This window comes from Synchiropus splendidus, chromosome 5 (assembly GCF_027744825.2).
Source record: "Synchiropus splendidus isolate RoL2022-P1 chromosome 5, RoL_Sspl_1.0, whole genome shotgun sequence".
Lineage (NCBI taxonomy): Eukaryota > Metazoa > Chordata > Actinopteri > Syngnathiformes > Callionymidae > Synchiropus > Synchiropus splendidus.
This window is the reverse complement of record NC_071338.1, coordinates 31700385-31725435: the sequence shown is the minus strand read 5'-3', so window position 1 is coordinate 31725435 and position 25051 is coordinate 31700385. Positions and strand designations below refer to the sequence as shown.

Sequence of the window (25051 nt, the reverse complement as noted above, 5' to 3'; positions counted from 1 at the left end):
TGGCAGCCGATGTTTGTGTCTCCACTTCAGAACGCACTCACTTGTCTCCGCCGTTCTTTAGCAGGAATCCACACAACCTAAATAATTGAAGAATCGTCCGTACAAAGCTGATGACTCATTCTGAAGTCAGCCGGCCTCTTTATGTTTTATTGCAGGATATTTAAAAACTGCTCCCCGTGGCCTCGTTTCGCCCTTCTCTCTCCAAACAATCGCATCGGTCGCTCTGAAGAGTGGTTATATTTCTTTGCTTTGACTCTGGGTGCGCAAAGGAGTTTGGGGTTTTTTGTGAGGCGAGGAAATGAGCTTTATGGCTACTAAGCTGATGACTGTTGAAAAGACGAGGGCGGACGAAGAATTTCTTTTTACTCTATTCCATGTGTGGAATATAAAACGCACCCTGAGATTCCTCTTCTGTCACACTAGACAATTGAATTGCATAAATGCCGTTGGATTTACGGTGTGATCCAATTGTTGGTTGTTTTTCTGAACCCATAATCTAGCAGGGATATTTTCAAATGTTGTTTCAGTGTTACCAGGGAAACAAGTATTCAAAATATAATCGTATTCAGTTCAAGTTCAAGGTGATATACAGGGCTCATGTAGGAGTTCATGATATAGTTTAATATACATCTACCATGGTGAAAAACATGTACCACGGTCAGCTACATGATTTTCAGGAAAAGGACAAACTCCTTTACCTAAAGACGAACTAGGCAGGTGAGGCAGAGTGTCCTCTCTAGAGGAGGATGGTGAAGATGGAAGAGACATCAAACACCAAGTAGTAGTGACCTAAAGCTGGGCGGAGCCAGGACTGACAAATAAGGTCACCAGATCGGTTGTACCTGTCAAAGGGGTAGATAATCGTGAGGCAATGGATTAGTAGACAAAAGGAAATCAGGAAACACATACTCTTGTGTTAAAGAACCTTTTTAAATTGAACCTGCAAGACCCCTGAAAAGCTGCTTGGCCCGTGGTTTCCAGCCTCACGAACGACCTCCATCTGTTTTCTTGAGGTGACTGTGGGCGTGTGACAGTGTGTGTTGCACCGGGCCAAAAGGTTGACTCCAGTGACGATGAGTTTGTTCGGTGTGAAACACACTGCAGCGTCAGCTCGCTGTTCAAAGAAAAGCCTGGGCTCATATATTACAGGCAAACGTCAGCAGTTCAGCGGTGTCGCGACGACCCCAATTGTCTTGTTTAACTGTCTAGAGTTCCTTTTCTTCCCTGTGAATCTCTTCTTAATCCTCCTTCCCCATAAAAAACTCTGAAACTGTCAGATAATTTTGTGTTTATAGTTTGATCTCGGTGTCACTGGGGACTGTGGAACACTGCTTTGTACAACCTTGACAGACTGAATTTAAAGCAATCTCCGAGACACCTCTGCTGTTGCCGTTTGGCATTTTGCTCAGATTGCTTGTCAGAGTCGAACGCTTCACAACCGAAAGAAGACACGAGAACAAATAATTCACCTGGAGCAAGTTTTATCAAAGGGGCTCTAGATGAACCTTTTTGGTTGCCAGATAAAGCTTTCAGATGGGCGTTTTTGAATTCCATTTCCTGGCTCTCCCTGAATCGCAAACCGCGCTGAACCAGTTTGAGTGTACCAACATTTCCTCAGTCGGAGCTCCAGCACCGAATCCTTGCGTACAAAACATCCCCCCCATGCTTTTGACGCAGTCTGCCCAGGTAAATACCGTATGTCCATCAAACTTATGGAAACATTTTACGGGCAGCTTACCGCGGAATGTAGCGTCGCTCCATTCATCAGGCTTAGCGCTCCATTCTTATCAGGATTAAAGGACGACGAGCCTCCTTTGATGTCATGTGTCTTCGGTATTGCACATTATAATTTATGCTGCATTATTGAGGGACTCTTCTGCGGAGATTTGAGGGCAGCTGCCATATGGAAGGAAGAACCCTTTTTAAGCTCTGTTTTAGTCTCCTTTGATGCATGCAAAGTGCTAATTCATGCCCCGTCTAGAAATCCTCGGGTGTGGGTCTTTGACTACGGATAAAGCATCTGAGGGACCCACCATAACAGAAAATATGGCAAACCTTCACCTTATCTTATTCACCTAAATTTAGCATGCGTTTCTTAGGGTTTGCCACCAGGGTCTCTTCCTCTGGTACGCAACCATGTATTCAGCTTACCATCTCTTCTTGGTCAATGGTTTTGGGATGAATTGTCTTGTCCCTCGGAGGAGTCAAGTCAACCCCTCGAAGTCAACCTGGGAGCGAAATGTTTGTGCGTCCGTATGCGGGAGCAGTGAACTCAACTGCTAAAGAAGGGCCTCTATCTCAGTCTGAATCCAAACCAAAAACTCCTCCAAAGGCTAGCACCAAAATGTGAATGCAGAATGATCATCCACAAAACGGGAGCAGAGACTGGGCCGAAGAAAGCTGGATCAGAAGACGAGTAGTCAGAAACTGAAGATGCAGGAAAGAGTGCCCGATAGTCCACAACACTAAACGAAAGCAACAGATAGCCAGAAGCAAACAAGCGTTTAGTCAGAACGTAGCAACAGGTACCAGGTGTGAAGAGGCGATCCTCAGACAAATTGTCACGGATGGTTGGCTCCTTCAGAAAGTCCTCTCATCTCTGTCAAAACACAACAGAACCACGTGGGAAGCAAGAAGAAGAAGCATGCTAGAATAAAAGAGCAGCAAACAGAAATGTGACAGTCCGTTCAGTGTAGGTGAAATTTATCCACAGGGGTTAAAATATGTAATATCGCTCAGACCGTTTTTTTTCCCCATTGACAGTCATTATAAAATGTGTTTTTCTCACATACTTTTTTATTTTTTTTTAATGAAGAGATTGATCGTTGTTACTATAAAATTAGGGGGAATTTCAAATCCAGTGACCCCCTCAACCACTAGTTGAAGCTACGAATAATCCACATTTATTTTCAACTCAGATCTACACTGGTGGGACAAAGCCCCCTCCTGCATCCTTTATACTGCGTGCTATTGGCAGTACTACTAAACATTCATTTGATGATGTGGTGGTTCATTTTTTCACTGACAATGTTGTGAACCGACATATTAAAACTGTAAAAAATTGGGTCCTCCTGAAGAAGCTGTAAAAGACCTGTTCATGAAAAACTCCGGAAGGAGTTGAAAACCATGAACGTCCCTCTTTATTCATTTATTCTGACTGGCTGGAAGTTTTGTAGCAGTTGGACTTCCAATGGAATCTCAGAGCCATGCACGGCGTGTAAAAGACTTTGAGAAGGAAATCAATAGTTAGCGTGAGTAAAGAGAAGCCAGGAGATGTAACTGAATAAACAATAAGATGTTGAATAATACAAACGGCTCTATATTCGGTTGAAGAACAGACTTCTTGCTGCTTCTGATCCTCTTTCTGTTATCACTGAATAAATCTGACTTTTTGTTGTTGTTTTTTGTTGTATTTTTTATCCCCCTTTTTAATACAAATGTGTTTCTTCCTTTCAGTATCTCAGATGTTTTTGTTATAATGTAGTTTGAGGCTCTTCTTTAATTTGGAGTGAATCTGTCTCTCCACGCTTAACACTGGTTTCCTCCTACGGTCCAGAAACACTGAGCTGACTGTAATATATCTGTATAATAGGTGTGTGTGTAAGTAGTTATCGGACTATTTGCCTCCTGGGATGGACTTGGGTGCTGTCCAGGGTGTCCCCATGGTGCACCTGAACTGAATGGCTTTTTACTCTCATCCATTACTTCCATTTCAGTGTCCTCCCACTTGCCGCCATGTTTTCTCGTCGGCCTCTAATTTCAGATTCTTCATTCGTCATTTCATCTCAGCCAAACTTAATTTAGTGAAGCTGTGAACATGATGATCGCTGAATCCAATTTCAGATAATCTCAGCTGAGAACGTGATGAATGCATGCGCTAACTAACGTGTTTCTTTCTTGTCTTCTAATCTGTGTTGCAGAGCACGATAAGCATCGCTTATGCAAGAGTACGGAATACATGAATCTTCACTTCAAAGTCAAATGGTTCCATAATGAGTATGTGCGGGAACTGCCGGCCTTCAAGGGTGTTCCTCCCGAATACTCTCTGTGAGTGTCCTCTGGTTTCCTTGCATGTGCATGCTGAGATGGTGTCATCGCACGGAGGAATCATAAATGTTAATACGGCTAATTTAGGAGGGGAACGTGTGCCGGGGATCACATAAGCTTACAGCATGTTGTGGTGCCTGGGATGAGCTTGTTGGCTGTGGTTGCGTGTGAAGAGAAATGATTTCGACACTTTGTTCACATGAAAAATTTAAAATATGAATCTTAAATTACAGTAGATACGGCCAACAGAAAACATACGTCCATGTTGCCTGGAGTCAAACCTCATTGGTCTAACACTGTCTCTACTCATGTGTTCAGACCATCTGTCCTTGCTAAATCTATCTCTTAGTCGCGATACTTAGTTTGGAAACTCGATGCCCAGGAAGGTTAATCGATGCTTGATACCATTTTCAACACCTTTGTGTCAAAATGAAATAAAATGCAATTAAATTAAATAGTCAATTAAAAATGAAAATATATGTTCGAAAATAAACAACAAAAAAAGTTATGAAAAATAGATCCATAAATAAATAAATAAAATCATGTTTTCACTCGTTGCCAATAAATGCTTGATAAATAATCCAAATATAAATTGTGAGTACTCAATCCTTTTATTTTTTTTCAAACCTTTTTTTCTCATTTATAAAAACAGTGATAGAATTGGCTGTGACTTCTTACTGTAGGTTTAGAATCAGGTTGATTTCTTGCAGCTTTAGTCTGCACTTCTCAACAAAAGGCTGCTAGCCACCTCAGTACCTTCATCTCTGACTCCTGAGTCTCTAACATGGTGGCTGCGCCTCCGCTGTCCCATAAAGCTTTGCTCTTGCTGCTCCACTCTCTTCTTCACCTCGTCTCTGACTGTGACCTCTGAGGTGTTTGAGGGTTTGAATCATGGCTTACGTGCATTCATCATTCCCCCCCATAAAAGTCTGACCACCTACAGAACATCAGGGACCTCAACATCCTCATAAAAGTATGCCGACTTTTTCAAGGGAAAAAATAAACCGGAGAAACTTGAAGTAGAAACACAGCGGCAACTTTGTATAGTGTCTTTCCCGGGAGGTGTTAGACAGTTCAACACAGTGCATGGTGCGGCTACAGGCCAGTCGTGGCGCTTCTCTGACCCCTGCCCTCCATTGAGAGCAATGTATTTTTGATGTTGTGAGCAAGAGACAGCAGGACACTGTTTGCTGGCTCGGCAGCCTGCAAGAAGAAAGGCTGTGAATTATATGTGAGTTTGAAAAACACATTTTTGCTGGACCCTGCTGATTTGAGGGCCTGTCCACACGGAGCTGGTGTCAGTCGCACAAGTTCGGTGTTGGAGTTTTAGCTCACTTTTTGACCAAACCAACAGGCTACTTTTCAAATTGATGATGCTGTGGGTCTGATCACCAAAGTCATTGGATCGCTAGGAACAAAAGCCTTTTCGTGTGAACAAGGCCATGTCTAAGCTTCACTGTTTACACTTAGCCAAACCAGCGTTTTTCGTGGGAAATGACGGTTTGTCCGGAGATAGAAGTGGACGGTATGATGACATTAAACCATCAATCACAATTAGAACCTGTTGACAAGCTACCAACGTCAGGAAATTGCATGGATTCAGTCACATTCTTTCCATGCACTATAGATCTATGCGGGTGCATTGACTTGTCCATAGCTCTTCCCACACAGCGAAGAAGCCGGTCAAATGTGCCACTTCCACTTGTTTTTAAACCTGATGCGCCTCCAACATGACCACACACCTTCAGAACAGAGCAATGGAGTGTTCCTCGTTGGACCCGCAGCCAAAGGCTTTCTGTGCCGCAGAGCTAACACAGCTAACGTCTCACTTCAAAACTTCATTGACACTCGTAGACCATCAAAGTTCGCCCTGTGGTTTCTGGAGACATTCCTAAACAAATATATGTCTGCATTTTTTTTGGTAATAACATGCTCAAATTGCAGAGTGTCAGTTGAGTTTTTCCACAAATTCATAACCACTCTTACAGGACTTTCGACTAAGCGCTTGGCGCTTTGGCAAGGTTCCTTTGATGGTGAGCCACAGGATTTTTTTCAATGAACGACAAGTGCCGCAGCTTAAAAATAGTTGAAAAACACTGAGCTAAACAGCAGGGTTTTGAGTTGCCTGGATTGTGAAGTGCCATAGCAGCAACATTAACATGTGTAATTGGAGCGAGCTGCCTTTTCCTGCCGGACTGTCAGCGTAATGACTCCCTCCCCCCTCTGCATCGCCGTCACCCATCAGGAGCTTGACTGACTCATCCACAGGCATCATGCAAACACAACACTGTCCATCTCTCCTGTCGCCGTCTCCTGTGACGCCCACCTAATTATTTATTAGCTTCACGTTCCAGGTGTCCTACAAAGAACGGTGTTTTCGCTTCGTTCTGTGTCCGTCGCTTTGAGGACGAGCTCGGGCGTTTTATTAAACAAGGAAATGGCAAAGTGAAACACCTCTGACAAGTGCGTTTCCTGGCTCTGAATGCTGGGAGCAGGCGCGTCCTTTGCTGTCCTTGTTTGAGCCACTGAAATGTGATATTGTGGTCCTCATTAATTGCAGCATCACTCCAAACTGCACTCAGATTTGCTCCCAAATACATCTCACTTGTGTTGATTGATTCTCCTCACTGGAAAATAAAATTGCATTCAAGCAGTTTCATGTCAAAGAGCTGCGATGTGTTTGAACATGGAAACAAATGTCTTTTGTGCCGAACTGAAGACTCCAGGAGGGACTCGCGCCCAAAACCAAAGCTATTGGGCAGATGCAGGGAGGAAGTTTGTTGCTAGTGTTGCAGAAGTGTGCAGTCGCGAGGGGTCACAACGGTTCCATGCTGACTCCAACAAATCACCACCAACATCTTGTTAGCTTTGTGTGTACCTTTTTTGTAGTTGCCACTACTGTCACTAGTGATGGGCTGATGATGCTTCATGAAACAGTTACCTCAATTTCAAAGCTCAGTAGGTGACGCTCTCGGTTTAAAAATGCTTGGATGTCTCTACTCTCCGTAGTGCAGAGAGCGCCCTCTAGTGGCCTCTGAAAGTGAAGTTACTGTTTCGTGAAGCCTCATCTGTCCATCACTAGCTATCGCTCCTCTACATTTGATCATATTTGTCTGCACTTCTTTAAGGATACATTTATATATTACCAGATTTTTGCCCAATAATAGACAATTTGAATGTAGTTTTGTTTGAACATTTTGGATTCGTGAGATGTTGTACTCTTCAACGTTTACTGAACCCAGAAAGCTCAAGGGGCACTTTACTCTTTTTTTTTTTTTTTTTTTCTTCCCAGACCAGGTCTATTTTTACTTTTACTCAAGAAACATTACCCACTACGTCTTTCGCCGCTGGCTCTGACGTATGTACAGAATTAAATTTCTGCCGCCATATTACACAATGTTCATACACTTTTATGCTCATAATTTCACTTATTTTTCCAGACTTTGTCTTGTATTTCTCAGATATTGCCTTGAAATAACATCTAAAATATGTAGTGCCATCACACTTGTTCCATTTTGTTTAATTTCATTTAGATTTTAGTAGTTTGTAATTGGTTTATTTTCATCAATGATTACTTTTCGTGTATGTGAGTTATTGAGTATATATTTTAAGATTATTATTATTATTATTTGCCAACTTTTTTATTCTTTTTAATGCAAGTTTTTTAACTTGGTTAGCTGGTATACTGATTTAAAAGTTATATTTTTGATATTCCATCCATGGTTAACTTTTTTTTAATTTATTTTCTTCAATTTTAATGAGACTATTTATTTCTCTCATTTTCATTTTTAGTTAAATGTCAGGCGAGATTTTTAGACACACTAAGATTGTGGTGCAAACTAGGTCAATACGTATTCCAACAGTGAGACAATTATGAGAACAAGCAGGAGACAGAAGAATGAAACTGTTAAAAATAAAACAAAACAAATCTGTCCTAAACCGCTCAATCAAAATGAAACGCGCTCGAATGATCCCGAACCATCGTAACACGAACGGAACACAGAAACAATGAGACGAAAATGTTGGTTGAAAAAAAAGACGCAAGAAAACCAGGAAAAACATATTTTTTATTAACATTTTTTTTCAGTTTCAGCATGTCGCTGAACTTAAACAAAACCACATAAATGTCTTGAACGTTCTCAGCCTGAAACACTTACCGACCGTCTTTCATTTCCAGGTGGTTCGAGCCATTTGTTATTCAGTGGCTTGATGAGAACGAGGACGTTGCCATGGATTTCCTCAACGGCGCTCTGGAGCGAGACAAAAAAGACGGCGTGAGTACATGCTTCCATGATGAGTTCCGTCTCTCTGACTGCTGATATTGGAGACGCCTCGAAGGCTGATGTTCAAACAGCTGCAGGAGGAACTGAGGGAGACGTTTGCGTTTTAATCGACGTGCAAGAACAGGACTGGAGAAAGTTACAGTCAATGGTTCGGAGAGTTTTCCGGGCTTGAAAAATCCATCCATCTGGGTGTCCGCCACATCGATTTCCGCCATTTTAACCTCCTTCTCAAAGGGCTGTCTGGAGAATTCACAGCTGTCTGCCTCGTTCCATCCTTGTGGTTTCTCTCAAGCCTGATATCTCCCTGTCTGTCTGCAGTTCCAGCAGACCTCGGAGCACGCCCTCTTCTCCTGTTCCGTGGTGGACGTGTTCACTCAACTGAACCAGAGTTTTGAGATTATCAAGAAGCTGGAGTGTCCCAATCCCCAGGCCCTGGCGCACTTCATGTGCCGCTTTGCGAAGGTCAGACTCTCTGAAGAGGCGGATCCTGAATGTCACAGTGCTTTACAACTCGTTGTGTCATTTTGCCGAGCTGATGTAAGGGACGGCGCCTGTAATCTCATTCTGTTCAGTCCCAGTCTTCAGTTCCTATTTAAACAGACTCAGATGTAAATCTGATCTCGGATTCAGTATTTACTTTGTTTGGATGGGGATTGGGGATTTATTTTTTTTGTTTTTGTTAGAATAATTCACCCACTGTCCATCATATATTTTCTATTTTTCTATTCCATTACCGACCCGACTATTGCGCCTGCTGTATTATTTTAGTTAAAATATTTAGTGATTTATTTAAATTATTTCAAATAAATTAATTACATTTTTTTGTATTTAAATAAAAAAAAAAAGATTTACTTTTTTTTTCCATGACCAGTGTAACATGACATTTGTCATATATTTATCATAATTAATGACCTTTATAACTGGGCATTTTTCCTCAAAACATTTTCCATACAAATGTTTGATTTTCTTTTCTGATGCAGCACATTTTGCTTGATTTATTTTATTTTTATGAAATATTTATTGAAAATGTTTAAAGCTATTTACAATTAAGGAAGATGCTATTTTTCTTACTTGACAAATTTGGGTTTTTTATTCATTTTATATTTTCAATTAACCCATTTAAAAATATTTTTCATGTGATAAGGATTCCCTTTTTTATTTTTTTAATTCTGTTTTTTAATTGAACATTTAAAGTTTGGATGATTTGAAGAACTATTCGTAATTAATAATAGTTCTCATAGTGGCTTGCGCACCATGTGAGCAACTTCCTGTCTTGTTCTCAGATGTTCTCCCATGAGTTTCATGTTCTGAGCCTCATATTTCACCTCCAGTTGGATGCAATCCAAAGTCCACTTGTTAGAGAGATCATTCGGTCAGTCTTTCACTAAACTTGGCTTCCTTCTCTTTAGACTATCAACAAGGTTCTTCTGCAATATGCTGCAATCATTTCCAAGGACTACTCTTCGCATCTGACCAAGGAGAATGTGGTAAGAGCTTACTACAACCATACATCCGGTGTTTCCATGACGACAGTCAGCAGGTCCTCTGGGACCATTTTTTTTTTTGTTTCTCGTGCCCCCCCCCTCAGGATGGTATCTTCAGTAACCAAGTGTCTGAGTGAACCAATTACTCATGTGACAGCGTGAGCTGCTGAGGGAAAATCATTGGTATTTTCTGGCCGACAAACCCGTTGTGTCTAATGTGACGGATGGTTGGACTCACAGTCGTCTGAGTTGCCTAATTATCCGACCGCTCTTTGAACAAGTGAGTGATAAGAGGCAGGAGCGCAAACATTAGAGGCAGATGTTTCTTTGCAGTGATGACAGGCCCATTATGGCAGCAACAAAATGTCTCTCATCGGACCTGGCCCAAGTATTAATGTGGTTAATGAATGATTCATTCAAAGACTCTTACTGCCTCGCTCCAACATCCTCCGCTTCCTCTTAACCTACTACAATGTTCCCTCAAAACCTTTGTCACAGACAGACTCGAAACAGCGCCGTGATCGATTGTGGCGTTGTTTTAGTGGATACAGGCCCAGAAGACGGAGCGCTAGTTCGTAAAACGCCCAAGAGAGTTCAGTGGAAAACTAGTCCCTAATATGACGTGTGATGAAAATGCCACTGTGGACGGTCATCTGACGGAGGTGCTAACATTTTAGCTGGAAGAACAAGCAGGGCTACAATTCTGTTTCTTAAATCGTGACTCGAGAGCCTGTTCCCTGCTGTGGCCCAGTTTCACCAGTAGATGGCAATAGATTGACCTGTTTAGGTGGTTTATATGGCACAACTTGAGTCCTTCGGAATTGATATTGATGACTGGACAAAAATATCATATATCGGATCTGTTGTCTATTTTGTTTGGAGACCAACGATTGTGTGCCTTTGTTTACCTATTGACTTGTGCTCATATTTAATAATTATATTTATTTTTATTGTGTGTCAAATATGAACAAACAACTCCTGTTTTTTTGTTTGGTTTTTCCATTATTATCATTACTACTACTACTAATAATAATAATAATAATATTAATAATCTAATAATAATATTTACATGTTGTACTGTATTGAATTCTTATTTTATTTTAGATGTATTATATGTTAGCCTTATTTTCTGTTATTTGATTTTATTTTTTTTATTGCTATTTATTTATTTTTAATGAGGTCTAACCTGCACTATAACCTGCACCGGAAGGAAGTGTACTCTTGATGCTTTGTATCAAGTAAGAGAAAATGCATTTAAAAGTTGGCTTCTGGACACAAAACACACTTAATGTTTTTCATAATTATTCATTTAAATTGTAATTCTGTAACTTTCTATGTATTTGTATTGTATGTGTATTTTATATTTTTTTTATTATTTCAGACAAATATTTAATAATTTTATTTTATTTGAATATATTTATGTTTCATAATGGACATTAATGTAAAATGTGATCCAGACTTGAAATGAGAAAACTGCACCTCTACGTCAACATCAGTGACATGCTGCGTGTAGCAACACTCGGGTCTTTCCTTCTTTGTTTCTTCCTTCATGACATTGGTTGTGAAGCTTCACGTGTGCTCACATGCTGAATCCGATTTCCATCGCTCTGTTATCAGTTTGAGTTTGCGTTTATTAAAGGAAGCGAGGAGCATTGTGGTGAGGTGTGTTCAGAACAATAGCTGCACTGCCGTCTCTGTTGTGTACGCAGGTGTTAGCATGAGAAATCCCCTTTAGCTGGAACTCTCTAAGCACTTGAATGTAAATCTTTCTATTAATCTTAGTCGGAAAAAAGCCATTACGTGGCACGTCTGCTGCTGAGACCACTGGAGATGCTCCGGAGACCCAAACACAAGCATCTCTCTTCTCCTCTGGGCCTGAGAATTATCACTGCAGCTTCCTTATATTATCACCAGCATCGTTTTTGATCGGAAAATGGCGCATGTTACTATGGTTGAGCTGGTCCCTCTACACCTACTGTGGGAGTTGTGCTCGGGCTGCGCATTGTTTTCCTCAGGATTTCATCACTTTTTTTATCCCCCTGATGTCACCTTTGTGGCCTAGTTCACCAGCATCTCTGAGCTCTTCCTGGACCTGGAGCCGCCACAGTGAACATTCAATTATTAAAGTGTTTCAATGAATTGAAACACTGCTGTTATTTCCACGCTGAGTTTTTGCAGTGGCCCCAAGGTTGTGGGGCTCTACCAGTTATCCACAGTGGTGGTCCCTTTTAACTGGAAGTAGATGTTCACAAGCCTGAAGACCAACTGCTATGGGTCCTTCTCACCTGCTGACATTGAAAATAAGGCTTGTTTAGTCAAGGGACGACAACGGTTAAGGTTTAATCCAGCTGTAGTGACAATCTGTGACGTCAGTCTTGCTGCAAGAGTGGAAGTCAAGTAGCGATGTAGCCATCACTGCTGTGATGTACAGTTTAGAGACTCAGGAGTTAGAAGACTCAGAGATGTAGACGCTGTTGTTGGGGTGACCATAAAGGGCAAGATCAGAAATGAATATATCAGAAGGACATGTAGAGAAGATGGAGACAGAGTGAGGGAGGGCAGGTTGGTTGTGCAAGGAAGGGCTGTGTTGGACCAAAGAGGCTGGACATGAAGAAGGGGGGCAACCTATGAGCTCCATGGATGAAGAAAGAGATGTCCATTAAGATGAATGATAAAAGTGGAAGAAGGTTTTGTGAAACCTCAGATGTGTTTTGGAGCTTCAAGGCGGGTCAATAATGCCTTGAACTGAACCCTTCTGCCTGGAGTTTCTCCAAGGACCTCAGACAGGAACCAGTAGACCAACAGAGCAATTTTATGGTTTAAATTTCAAATCTATTATAAAGTTAAGGGATGCTTAACAACATGGTGTATGGAATTCTGATGCCTCACTGTATCCTCATCCATGTGGTCAAACACTCATTTTTTAAATTAGTTTATTCAAACAAAATGGAAATTATCGTTTGTTGTTCATGATGACAATAATAATAATCATAATAGTAAACAATAATGTCACTGAACATAATATATATAAAAAATGAATTATTATTTTTAAAAATAAATGAAAAAAATAAAGACAGTTACAGACAATTTACAGACTGAAATGAAAAAAAAGACATTACATTGGTGGTGGAGGAGGGAGGGAGTAATTGTTGAAGCAGATGGGTTTTAAGTTTGGGTATGGAAAATGAAGATGAAAGTACAGGATCGGGATCTTGGAAGTGGTAAGGTCTTCCTGAGCAGAGTTTCTGAAGGCTCGGCTTCCCATAGTAGTGAGGTGGACAGGGATGGGATGAGACAAGTGTCTCGAGGGAAGAGCAATGGTGGTGATGCTGATGAGACTGGTGAGGTTGTGGATAACGCTCTGAAATCTCTTTCACCTTCCAAGCACAATTTCAGATCAAAAGTTTCCTGATTTGTCTTCACATTTCTTTTTTTTTTCTCTCTCATTCAGGGGATCAGAGTGTATTTCTTCTTTACTGTGTCCACTCTGGCATGGACTGGTCATGTCTGGAGAACAGATGAAACCACCGCACTAGTAATAGCGAATGAATTAATGAAGGGGGAAGTCTCTTCTGCAGTTCTGTTGTGCGACACTTTTGGCTGATGATTGATGACAAATGGCTAAATACCTCAGACGATAACTCACGCCGGCCAGGTCTGAGTAATGCCTGTCATCTGTTTGGTTTGTTGGCGAGCGGAGAATCAATAACGGCCGACATATTCAGTGCAGACATTTCCCCCCTGTTGCATTATGTATCGCGTTTCCCTGACGACGAGCGGGAACCTTGCGCCGGTGTAGCGCCTGCAAATCAAAATGGATGGATTTAGTGTGTTTACCCTTGTGGTTTTTGACCCAAATGTTCCGAGGCTTCGCTTCCGAGCACTGCTTCGGCGTTTGGGATGAGAGCGGAAAAGTTTGTGTGTGTTTTCAATGCTCATTGCTTTTGTTGTGTCTCGCAGCCGTGCATACTGCTCAACAACATCCAGCAGCTCCGGGTCCAGCTGGAGAAGATGTTCGAGTCCATGGGAGGAAAACAGGTCTGTCTCTTTTCATGGGTGTTCCACCTCAGGGGGCAAATCCTTTTCACTTCAGCTGGGATTTGAGCCACAATCTTTCGCTAAGATCTCAGCATTGCCACTGAATAATTTTGGTGACCGTTTTCATGTAAATTGAACTTGAATTTGAAGTAAATTGAGTGACATTATTGCTCGGCAACATACAGAAAAAGTGTGAAACCGGATCCACACAGCCATCAGTTAAAGTTATGATATGAATGGATATTGGCAAAGCTGTACCGTGGTGACAGGCCCAGGGTCATACCCTCCTCCTGACACGTGACATCGGGCTCCAGCATCCCACATGCTGGGAGAAGAGGAAGAGAAGTTGAGCATCCCAGCCTCCTTTTCCAAAATAATAATGTTTGTACAAAGATCACTGCAACTCAACATACTTTTGTTGATCCATTTACGAAACATCAGACTCCTTAAAATGAACATTCTAACCATGCCACAAATTAATTATTGTTCTAATAACATTTTGATGAAAAGTCGAATTAAGAATCTAAGTCTGTGAGTTCTGTGAATGGAAACACTGCCAAAATCAGCCCATTTACAATGAACCCTGGGAGTCACACTGGAATACATTCGTCTGTTTGAGTTCTTTTCAGAATGAGCACAGTAATAAACAAACACTTCTGCCACTCTGTGAGGATGTTACAATGTTCTTATCAAGCTCTACCTTCCACCGCTAGCTTGCGCACACAACATAAGATTAAGCTTGTGATTAGATTAAAAAAATGTGTTGTAATTACTAGTTATAATTCAGAGGAATTTTACTTTTATTTTAGCGTGGTTGTAATTATAAAGAGAAAAATAGATGCTGAATAGGTGCTAGCATAGTTTTGCTTCATCATTTTTCAGGCCTAAAATATGTTTGGTTTGATTATTGTAATAGCTGATGTTTTAGCTAAATATACATAATACACATTTCAAAAGTATTTTTACTGGGCACAGAAGCGCGTTTCCTGGGGATGAAATCACGTCTCCGACGCTTGTAAGTCAGTGTGTTAAGCGCATGGACTCGACCTTCATCAACGAGGAGGCACCCGTGGGTCAGCTGACGTCCCGAAACCCCGAGGCTTGTAAAGATTCATTGTCTCCTCTCAAGGACACTTGAGCACACTCGGCACCAGTTAGCATACACAACTCAGCGCCCTGCTGTGGAGAAGATGCTGAGTCATGATTAATTGTAATTCAGTGTGGCATCTATCTGAAGTGGAAATGAATTGACCCCGACAGTGTTGTGCTGTAACCTGCCTGGTAGTTTGGTATGTCCCCGTCTGATGTACTAATGTGTTCTGCTGTTGAGCCCGTCGCTGATACCACAACCCCGACTACTGTTTCCTGTTCTGTTCCGAACCATGATTGTACCCGCTGTCTGGATCTGACATTGACTACTGCTCAGTTGATTCTTCAGAGTTGGTGCGCTTTGCAGACATTTGATTCTCAATTTGAGATGAAAACTTCAAAATCTTTTCCATTCCTTTCCAATATTACACTTGGATGCTCATGTTTCACAAGTCCTGGCCCATGTTGAAACTAGAAACGATGTTCTTATGAGCCAGTTTTTCTTGCTACAATGAAGAAGGGATAATTGTATGAAGCTTTTACATAACCTGTTCTCAAGTGTTTTTTAAATGAGACGAAGATTGATACATTTTTAGTGTTCCATGTAGTATTTTTTTTCCTTGTCGTTGAATACGTCGAATACAAACTCTGTTACTGATGGTGCCAAAGTAACTCACACACTCAAGCAAAATGTATTGACCCATCTACAACTAGCAGTCCAGTGAGTCTAAACGCAGTACAATCACTAAATTCCCTTTGATATTCCTTTATTTTATTTCATTATATTATATTAATTCCATTTCTTTTGGTTCTTTATTTTTTAGATCATAGGTCACGATATCATCAATGTGAATTCAATTTTAATTGTGAGCCAACCATCTCGCGGGTCACGTTAAATGACTTGGAGTGCCGAATGCGGCCCCTGGGCCTTGAGTTGCACACACATGCTGTAGATGCTGAAACATTGGAATATCAAGTTGAAAGATAACTGAGTTTGCTGTGAAAGGAAATCCAATCTGAGTCCGAATCACCCCGAGTGTCCGTCCGAGTGTGGACATTTTACTGGACACATGGTGCAGAAAATAAGTGCCGTCCGACTCTTTCTGACTCAGCTCAAGCTGTCTGAGCCGTGGAATCACAGGGTTCATGCTTCATATTAAAGGCCAAGAGAAGCTGTGGCTATTCTGTCCAGATGCTTCTCATAGATATTTAAGACTGACTCCGAGTCTGTGTGTTAATTTAAATAATCTAGAGTTGTTTTCCCGCTTGGTCTGAACCAATAATTTATTCAGATTATGTCTCAAGTGTTTTTCTAGTCTAATAATTAAATTCAGGTGTTGGGATTTGGATCACGGAGACAACTAAACAAACCTGTGGCAAATGATAGGCTCATGAGGCTTCATGAAACAGCGCCCCCATAAGATGCCGCTCTCTGCTGTAAAATCTTAGGATTTGAACAACCATTTCCATGAACCCTCACATCATTTTTAAATTGAGAGCGCCTCCTTCTGATGTCTAAAAATGAGGATGGCGTTTCATGAAGCCCCATCAACCCATCACTACCCGTGCCATTTAGGACGTCCTGTAGCCTTCGGAAACTCCGGGGCTTTACAGGTGGTGGGCTAGAAAGACTCGGGTGCTGATAAGATCGCAGCTCTTGAACGACTCCAGCGCCACTCAGATTTCCTCCAACAGCTCAGGGTGGCAGCTTTAATGATCGTTCCCTCATTCATGTTAAAAATATTCATGGAAGGATGAAACCGGCGTCTTTCGGTGCCGCCGTCTCCTCACCAGAGTCTGACCTACATTTCAGACGAGTTAAATACAGATGTCGCTTCCTTCCGACAAAATAGCTCTGTTTGTTTGAATGACTTTGTTTGTACTAAATAAATGACGCTACATTTTCTCCTCCCAGCACAGGCAGATTGAGATGAATAGGAGCAGATGAGACCCAGGAGCGAAGTAAAAGATGACAGAAACTTGGCTCACTACAATTTACTTGCACAAAGACAAATAATACAAATGTGACGCAGCCATAAAAACAGCTCTACTGAGTTCAATATCAGTTCAAGAGTCCAATAAAACTGGCTGGTGTGAATCAGGTGCGATCGGGGGGAATAAAACTCACCAAAGGAACGAGAAGAGAATACCGCAATTGTGATGGGGAGAATGGGGAATTAACAGAAAGGTCAGTCGCAGACACAGAAGGAGAAAACAGGGAAACAAGAATGCAAAATAGGTGAAACGATGAATGCTGGAATTGGCAGGACTAGAACTGTACCACTTCCATGTTGATTACAGGTTCTGGTTTCTGTCTGTTGGTCCGGCGCCAGTCAACATAGGAACGCCATTCCAGCTGGAATTAAAACAAACAGGATTCAAACAGTTTTTGCACCTTCAAAAGACTGAAACCATTGTGTGCTCCCTCAACTTATTTAACAAATCCTCACGTGTACGTGAAACTTTTGGGGAAAGATCCCCCACTTCTGTGTATCAACAACATAACCTTTTAGTTATTTCACCCAGCACTTTAATTGTTGTCGGGACCAGACTTCATGAGTTGAAAAAGACACATTCAGGATCCAGACTTCCTGAAAATGGCCGCAAAGCGCACTGACCCATTTCTTAACACTGTGTCCTGTTTCCTTGTCGACCAGAGGCGCAGACTTCCAACTTACCTGCATGTCTTCTCTTGTGTCCAAAAAGCCTGTCTTGCCTTGCGTTGTGTCTCCTGTGGTCTTCTGTCTCCCCATGTCCTTTTCTGTGCTCTCTATCTCCAGGAGGAGGGGGTTGTGTCCTTTTGTAAGGTGTGTGCAGTAGGACTCATCAACAGCCCTTTGCCATCATTGACTAAAAGCACGCCCCTCGCCCACCCATGCCATCCCTCACCCTCCTGCGCTTTGTCACTCCACCCTCCCAACCCCTCCAGCAGCATGTGCCACAGAGCATACGGACTCAGAGTTACCCGTCAGCACGGGCCACTACAGCTCGCCGTCCCTGACGCTCCAGGGACAGTGGCTCAAATCATCCAATCCCGTCGTTATTTTTAGCGTCCCTTTCTCTCCTCCGACCTCTTTACACGGGTAATTTGGTGCGATATGTGCTGTGGGTCCCCGGTTCCGATTGTAATTTGGGGTAAAGTAAAGGATCCAGCCATCGACGGACAGATTGTGTTTAACTAGCTCTGAATTCTTTCAGCCTCAGCAGAACAGCTAACTTGTCTTACTTAGTCGCCCTCACTCTTGTAATGAAGACAGAAGAGTCCGGGTGAGGAGATCACTCGTCTAAAACATCCCTGTGACTCTGAGTACCATTGGTTTGTTGTCTGCTGGTGAGCCAGGGTTGTTTCCCGTCTCTGTGAAGCCAGAGTCTAAGCACCATAGGTCTCCAATTGACAACGTCAAATCAGTTACAACACCATATTTTGTCTTAATTTATGTTGCTCTCTTCCCCATTATTTGGGCCAGTAATGGTCACTTGAAGATGAGAAAGGAAAAGAAAATATTTGGCAATTGACATGCTTATGGCTTCTGAGTCATTTGGCAGACATCTTGACTTCAACTCCATTTATTGCATGGCTGGTTACTGCCTTACCCACATTGCCTCGTGTGATTGTATATGAATGATCATTGTGTCACAGGGTGCATTAGCAGCAGCTCTTTTGTTTTCCTGTTAAACTACAAATAACGACGTCATTTTGGAAGTCTCATCTTTGAGTCTCACTTCCTAGTGGACAGGAGCTGTTTGATGTCTGATGCTCAACCGTAGTGAGAGCGAAGTCGACTTGAAACATACCAGCGAGGTGCTAAATGGAGGTTCTCATAAATAAAAATAAATGACTACCATGAGACTAAACAACCAGTAGCCTGATCGATGCGTTCATCCTTAGGAGTGTTGACAGGGACCAGTGATGGGTCTTTATGTCTCAAGACGGAGCGGACACCAGAGGGCGGGGCAAACACCGAAATAACATGAAACACAAACTGAAACAGCCGATTCTTCTGAAGCAAAAATAGCTTCCCCCGGCCGTGAGCTTATTTTTCACGCAATATCAACTTCTAAATATGATTAACACAATAAATAGCAATGTTTGCGTCGCAGAGTCATCAGTAAAGTGCTATTATGGAGGCATAAATGAATAAAGCATGAACAACTAATCGCAGAAATGGGCTTACAAAAATGCCCCTCCACAATCACTCTTTTCTATGACGGCATTACGTTTCGACTAATAGAACACACTAATAATGTTAGTGTGTTTTATAATTCATACACCGCCACGTTTCTTCACATCTATTATGTAGCTGTTCAGATATTTCTACTTCCCTTGCTCCCATTTAGTCATGACGACACTATTGAAGGCAATAATCTGCTTCTGAAGGATCGTCACATGATGGAATGTGACTTATGCGAAAGGGTCAGTTGCTGTAGATTTTTTCCCCTGATACTGTTGGGATAGCTGAGGGAAAGCTGAGCTGCGGTTGACGTCGGCCATTAGTCAGGGGAGGGCTGTGGAGGACTCCCTGGACAGTGTGTAGTCAGTTCGTCTGTCATAATCGATTACAGTGCTCGATAAATGGAGGAAGGTGGTTCTCCATTTTTGGCAGAGATATGGCTGAGATCGTAGCCAATCTGGATCAGAACCGGATTGGGACCCAGTGGGGCCCTGTGGTGAGTTTACCCACTGTTTAGCCACAAAGATCCGACCAGACTGAAGCCACCTGTATGGTATAGTTGGGCTGAGATTAAGTGCACTTGTCTTTGATACGGCAGATAAGCACTCCAAAAAAGTGTCCTTCATTTAAGCCAAGAAGACATAAGCCCACATTCACTCCTATTGTGCTCGCTGCCCCCTGAACATGGCTGCTCTTGCTTTCAGGTGCTCTGTAATTCTTATGTTGCCTTCAAAGCAACCAAATAACTTCAAGGTGACTTTATAAAAGTTCTTCACTCGCTTGATGCGAAACAGCAACTCGAGATTCACAGAGGCAAAGTGTAAATGGTAACTGATGTCAGCTCAAAAGCTTGAACAGTGCCAAACTCCTGCAGGAGAAATAAACTGTAGCATGTGTTGTTTGAATTCATTTGCCATTTTTGTCTGTCAAAAACAGCTTCAGCTCTCTGGGACTCAGACTGAGATTGGGTTTGTTTATGGCAAGAGGGATATCCCAGGCCAGTCGTGTCATTAAGGTGCAGAGTGGCGCATTTACTTCATTTTAGAAACTGCCAGAGTTTAGTTAAGAGGCCTGTAGTAAAGCTGTCCTCGGCCCAGATGGCTCATCTCTGCCTTAGTTAAGAACCCAGACGATCCTTATCCTGACATCGCTCCAACTCTGGCCAGTTCTCGATACATGCGTGTGATACACAGGTGTTGACGCACAAATGCTGTCTCGTGTCTTGGCGATCTAGTCGGCGCATCATTAAACACTGGCAAATGTAGAACCATCAATTTGTATCTCAAAGTTAGACACATTCCTCACATATTAGTATCCTGTGTCGAATGTTCCAAAGTCAATGTTCACTCAAAAGAATGCATAGCTTGTCCAACAATAGTGTCTCATGTGGTAATCACCAATGATCTGTGACCTATGGCAAAGCAAAGATTCACTCCTAAGTTCCGACACTACATCCAGTCTCAACTGCTGCTTCTCTTCTCTGGTCCTGCAGGAGTGGTCCTGCTCGGTGCGGACACCCAAGCAAAAAAAATTTGCAGAGTTTGGATGTGACAAGGCTTAGTATTTTGGCACCATGACACTCTTTAGCTTGTAAAAATCTGTATATTACCTGTGCTGTTGTATAAGCCGCAGGGATCAGACCGCAAGAAAAAAGAAGTGTGTTGTAGTCCGGTTACTACTCACTCCAATGGCTTAGTATATTGATGTTGAGAAAGTGGACTATTGTGTCCTATAGTGACGCTGAAGGCAGTCTTCATAGGCTTTCAATTGATGCACATGTCCTGCCTTACGTGGGCAGCGCGTCACAGAACAGAAAGATGCAGGTTGTCAGTGAAGGAAGTTTCCAAACCAATGCAAATTCTTTGTACCTTGGCATGTACTTTCTAAGTCATGCGACAGTGCCTTGCGGAAAGAGGTTCTCAGAAGATCAAAAACTATTCCTCAAATGAGACCACTAAAAGATGTCAACATCATTTGCCACACAGATGTCAAGGAGCAGCTGGAAAGCAGCACATTCAGGGTTTCATGAGGACCGGAATACTAATCAAGATGGAAGATGTTTCTGTTTGAAGCGTGCAGTAATGAGTTCAGATGATGGCCGCTCTCTGACAGGCTCACCTTTGGGTCATACGCAGCATGGTTATCTCATCTTACCGCAAGACGCCAGAGATTTTTATATTCTTAGCGAATATGAAAAAGCCACGTCCGATGAATGCAAACCAAAGAGCGGTGCATTCATTAGGAGACCGCTGAAGGAGCTTTCTTAATGAAGATTGCGCCGTGCAGTGAGACTGACAAGTTGCTTGAGACGTGTCGGTGGGGAGACGCCAAGTCAGGAGTGATGTGCTGCCTTTTTCTGCGAGTCATTTGGGATTCCAGTTTGATTGATAACACCCCGTTTTCTCCTCACAAAAAGGCTCTTTGTTTGGCAGGAGAGCTCCAGAATACCAGTCAACTATGCAAAAGAATCGCTCATAAATGCATCAACGGCTAATTTAGTAAACACTTTTGGCAATGAATGACTCACTCATTAACTCATCACTCACATCCTTACGACCTTCATCCGTGCATGACTGGTAAACACATCTCAATGGCACACTGGAAATCCAGCAGAATGATATCAGCGATGAGTCGGCTCAGGTCAGATCCGTCAGCCATTAGCACATGTGAGCGGCCCCATGCTTATCCTTCTAATGTTCCGATCTGTCATGCTCGCGGCCCAACGCTCGACCTAGCGCATCCGTCTCCGGCCGTCAGCCACATGTGCTCGACGCCCCCGTCCAACATCAATATTTGGACGTTTGTACATGATGAGGCTAATTCATGAGGCACATAGACACCGATACAGTCTTTGATGCGTCCGCGGGCACGTCAACTTTCACCCTGAAAAGCCGCACAGCTGCATATTTGTGTGCGCACATCATCAAATCAGGACTGAGCTGAGAGCTCGCATGGATGCTTTTAAACAAGAGCAAAATGTAAACAAACTGCTCTGCCATTGCATGAGTAAAGCAGTTAATCGTGATTTAGCCCCTCACTTTGAACACTGACGCACTTTTCTTTCCCTAAAGAAAAAAATGATTGACTGAAGTACTTCACTTTGTCCCTCTGAATCTGAATCCTAACAGGAATCGTGACTCGCACATCCATTAGTGCCCAGCCTCCAATGACTGAAGTAACTGCACAAGTCATTTACTTTCATCTGCAGGGGAAGCAGTGGGCTCTCGCGGTGGATGCTGTACAGGGACCCCAGTTGGGGTTTAGATCAGTGAGCAGGATTGTCGCTGTAGCTACCGAGTCGATCCGTTTGTGGCCTACCTGTCCTGGGATGATAAGGTCAGATTCGGAACCTACGATGGGTATTTAAAATCTGCTCTGCTTCCTGTTTGGCCGAACAGCGCGTCGTGATTATTGAAATTAGCTCCTCTGTCTTGACACTTACGGCTCTGCTTTACTTGTCCTTCAGCAGAAGCTTTCGTCCACTGACATTGGTTAAACATCGAAGGCCAAGGACCTTGCCTGTTGGTGATCACAAGGCGGATTTGAACCTGTGACTTCATCCTCTATAGCCATGGTTGATCCCCAAGTGAGCTAGCCCTATGAAAGGGTCTCCAGAATTGAAGCAACGTGAACGTGGTATATTTCCTATTTTCTGTAGACGGAGTGTCCTCTGTATCTCAGTGTGAGATTAAAGTTGAACGCTAGCCACTGAAGGAGCACATGTATCGGCTGCTAAACGGAACAGGCGCTGGCAGGCATCTTTAAAAATGTGCCTGGCATCATACTTGAGCAGTCATCGCAGAAGATCTTCATTTGTCAGAGCAGAAGTGGATTGGCAGTAGCACATGGACTGGATCACATCGTCCACTAAACTGTCTCCACTCTACATGCTTATTGTATTGTACCAGTCTTTTTTTGGCTTTGTGAAATTTCTTTCCAACAGATTGTGGAGTGGTTTGATGAAGAGCTGATAGGAGCTTTCTAAAAGTGTGTACAGTACATCGATGAGTCAGTCCCGAACATGCCTTGTTTACTCCACATTTCTAAACCTTAATTTCACAGGATAAATAACAGGAGGATTTTTTGTGAGAGAGAGATGACGAGAGAGTCAAACCGAGGGAAGGAAACATAAGCTGCAGAAGAAGCGGTGAGAAGTTTGAGGCAGTCGGAAAGTTCACGCAATGCAAAGCTGTGTAGGAGTGGAGTGCCAACCCCTGCTATGGAGTCATCACAAAAGAATCTTGGTGTGCGAGTTAGTGGGAAAGTTTTCTGGTTCAGGTACAGTTTATTTACTTAATCTGAGCGCCACGGTTCTTCAACATTCAAACGTGGCCATGTGCATCCGGAATATAAGTAGATTTAAGGCTTTAGGGTTGGTGTTTAAACCGCCTGACAGCATCCTTCCCCCGCCGCGGCTGCGTGGCCGCGCACAGCTCTGTTTCCCCCCGTAATAGGCGACAAGCAGGCTGCGTCTTTGCTGACACGACAACTTATGAGTCGACAAGCAGACGTTGCAGGACTCTGGGCCTGAGCCATCCATTTGTATTCACCGCGTCGCCCGGGCCAGATGGCAGGCAGAATGAGTGGGAGGCCACCAGCGAGCAGGTTCCCCGTCTCCTCTGTGCCTGTCCTTTTCTCCGACACCCCCCTCACCTACTCCCACCTCAGCCGAGGCATCCTCCAGAGATACAGAGTTGTAGCAGTGTGGAGTGCAATGATGTAGTAACTGTCTGTCTCTCACTGACAGCTGGATGCTGAGGCCAGTGATCTGCTAAAGGAGCTGCAGAATAAACTCAACACGGTGTTGGATGAACTCAGTGGAGTCCTGGGATCCAGGTGAGCACTGCTGTGTAATTGCACCTTCACACGCGGCAAGAGAAACAGAATGAGACGATGGCAGGTGCACATGGCTAAAAATTCAAGTGCGGAGGGGTCACGTTGTGGCCAATTTTGACAGACAACTTCCTACTTTTAGCTTCAGGAACACTGAGGTCAAGGAGTAGCAGAGTTACTGAGTTTGGAGTCACTTGGCACATGATTCGAATCACTGATGTCCAGGCCTCCTTCAGCAGCTGGACGATGGAGAATAAGGTCCATCACTTGCATAACTAAACATGGCTTCTTGAGTAGTAGTAGTAGTAAAGTCAGTCTTGAGTAGTAGAACTAGAGCCATCACTCTCAACAACAAGCTGAGTTACAGTGACTTCCCATGATGCTCTGCAGCCCAGTGAACCAATAACAATCATTTATTGCTAGAATAGGGAATTTTTCAAACAGTGGTGTACAGATACAGATTTTTTCCACCACTGTACTTCTATTCAGCACGTTTGTACAAAGCCTAATTCCAACTGTAAACCCTCTCCTGAGACTCAAAAGCCCCCTGACCCAGGTTCTCCTTCCCCACAGTTTCAAACCGGTGATCGAAGACTGCGTGAAGCAGATGAACCAGGAGCTGGTCCAGATGAAAGGACCTATCAAAGGGAGCAATGCTGCCATGGATGCCGAGACTGTGCTTCGACCTCTCATGGACCTCCTGGATAAAAAGTATGTATCAGTTGATGTCAAAGTGTGAAGAAAACTGCAGCCTAGGTAAATGAGACTCTTTCACTACGGACCTGTGTCTTGATCTCGATAGATCTTGTAGTTCCCTGTCTGTTTTCGGCCTGAAGGTTCCCTCGATGTGGCAGGAAAGTTGTAGACTCCATCATTTAAGACCGAAAAAGTACCTTTCACTCGTCACTGCCTCTCACTAATCCAAGACACGGTGAACACCGCTGCCTCTGAGGGAATTGTGGGGAGAGGAATTTCCTCCTAAGCTCGTGATCTTTGTCATTTGTGTTGGGATTTTCGGTCGGAATTCTTTTTGGCCCTAAGAGATCATACTCCTCCTTTTATATTTATATTTTCATTTCTCTGAGACGGCTCTTACTTGACGCCA

At 42.9% G+C, this 25051-nt stretch overlaps 1 protein-coding gene across 2 annotated transcripts in view; it reads left to right on the top strand.

The window, feature by feature from the left end:
* The window catches only part of LOC128759485 (protein unc-13 homolog C), a 160616-nt gene that overhangs the window by 113561 nt on the left and 22004 nt on the right, over nt 1–25051 (top strand). The window contains exons 19-26 of one of the 2 annotated variants that reach the window (XM_053866479.1): nt 3921–4047; nt 8225–8321; nt 8649–8792; nt 9740–9817; nt 13775–13852; nt 17722–17748; nt 23861–23949; nt 24520–24657. In XM_053866479.1, coding sequence (XP_053722454.1) covers nt 3921–4047; nt 8225–8321; nt 8649–8792; nt 9740–9817; nt 13775–13852; nt 17722–17748; nt 23861–23949; nt 24520–24657 — 778 coding nt within the window. The remainder of the gene's footprint in view (nt 1–3920; nt 4048–8224; nt 8322–8648; nt 8793–9739; nt 9818–13774; nt 13853–17721; nt 17749–23860; nt 23950–24519; nt 24658–25051) is intronic. The other variant, XM_053866480.1, reaches the window with a different exon arrangement.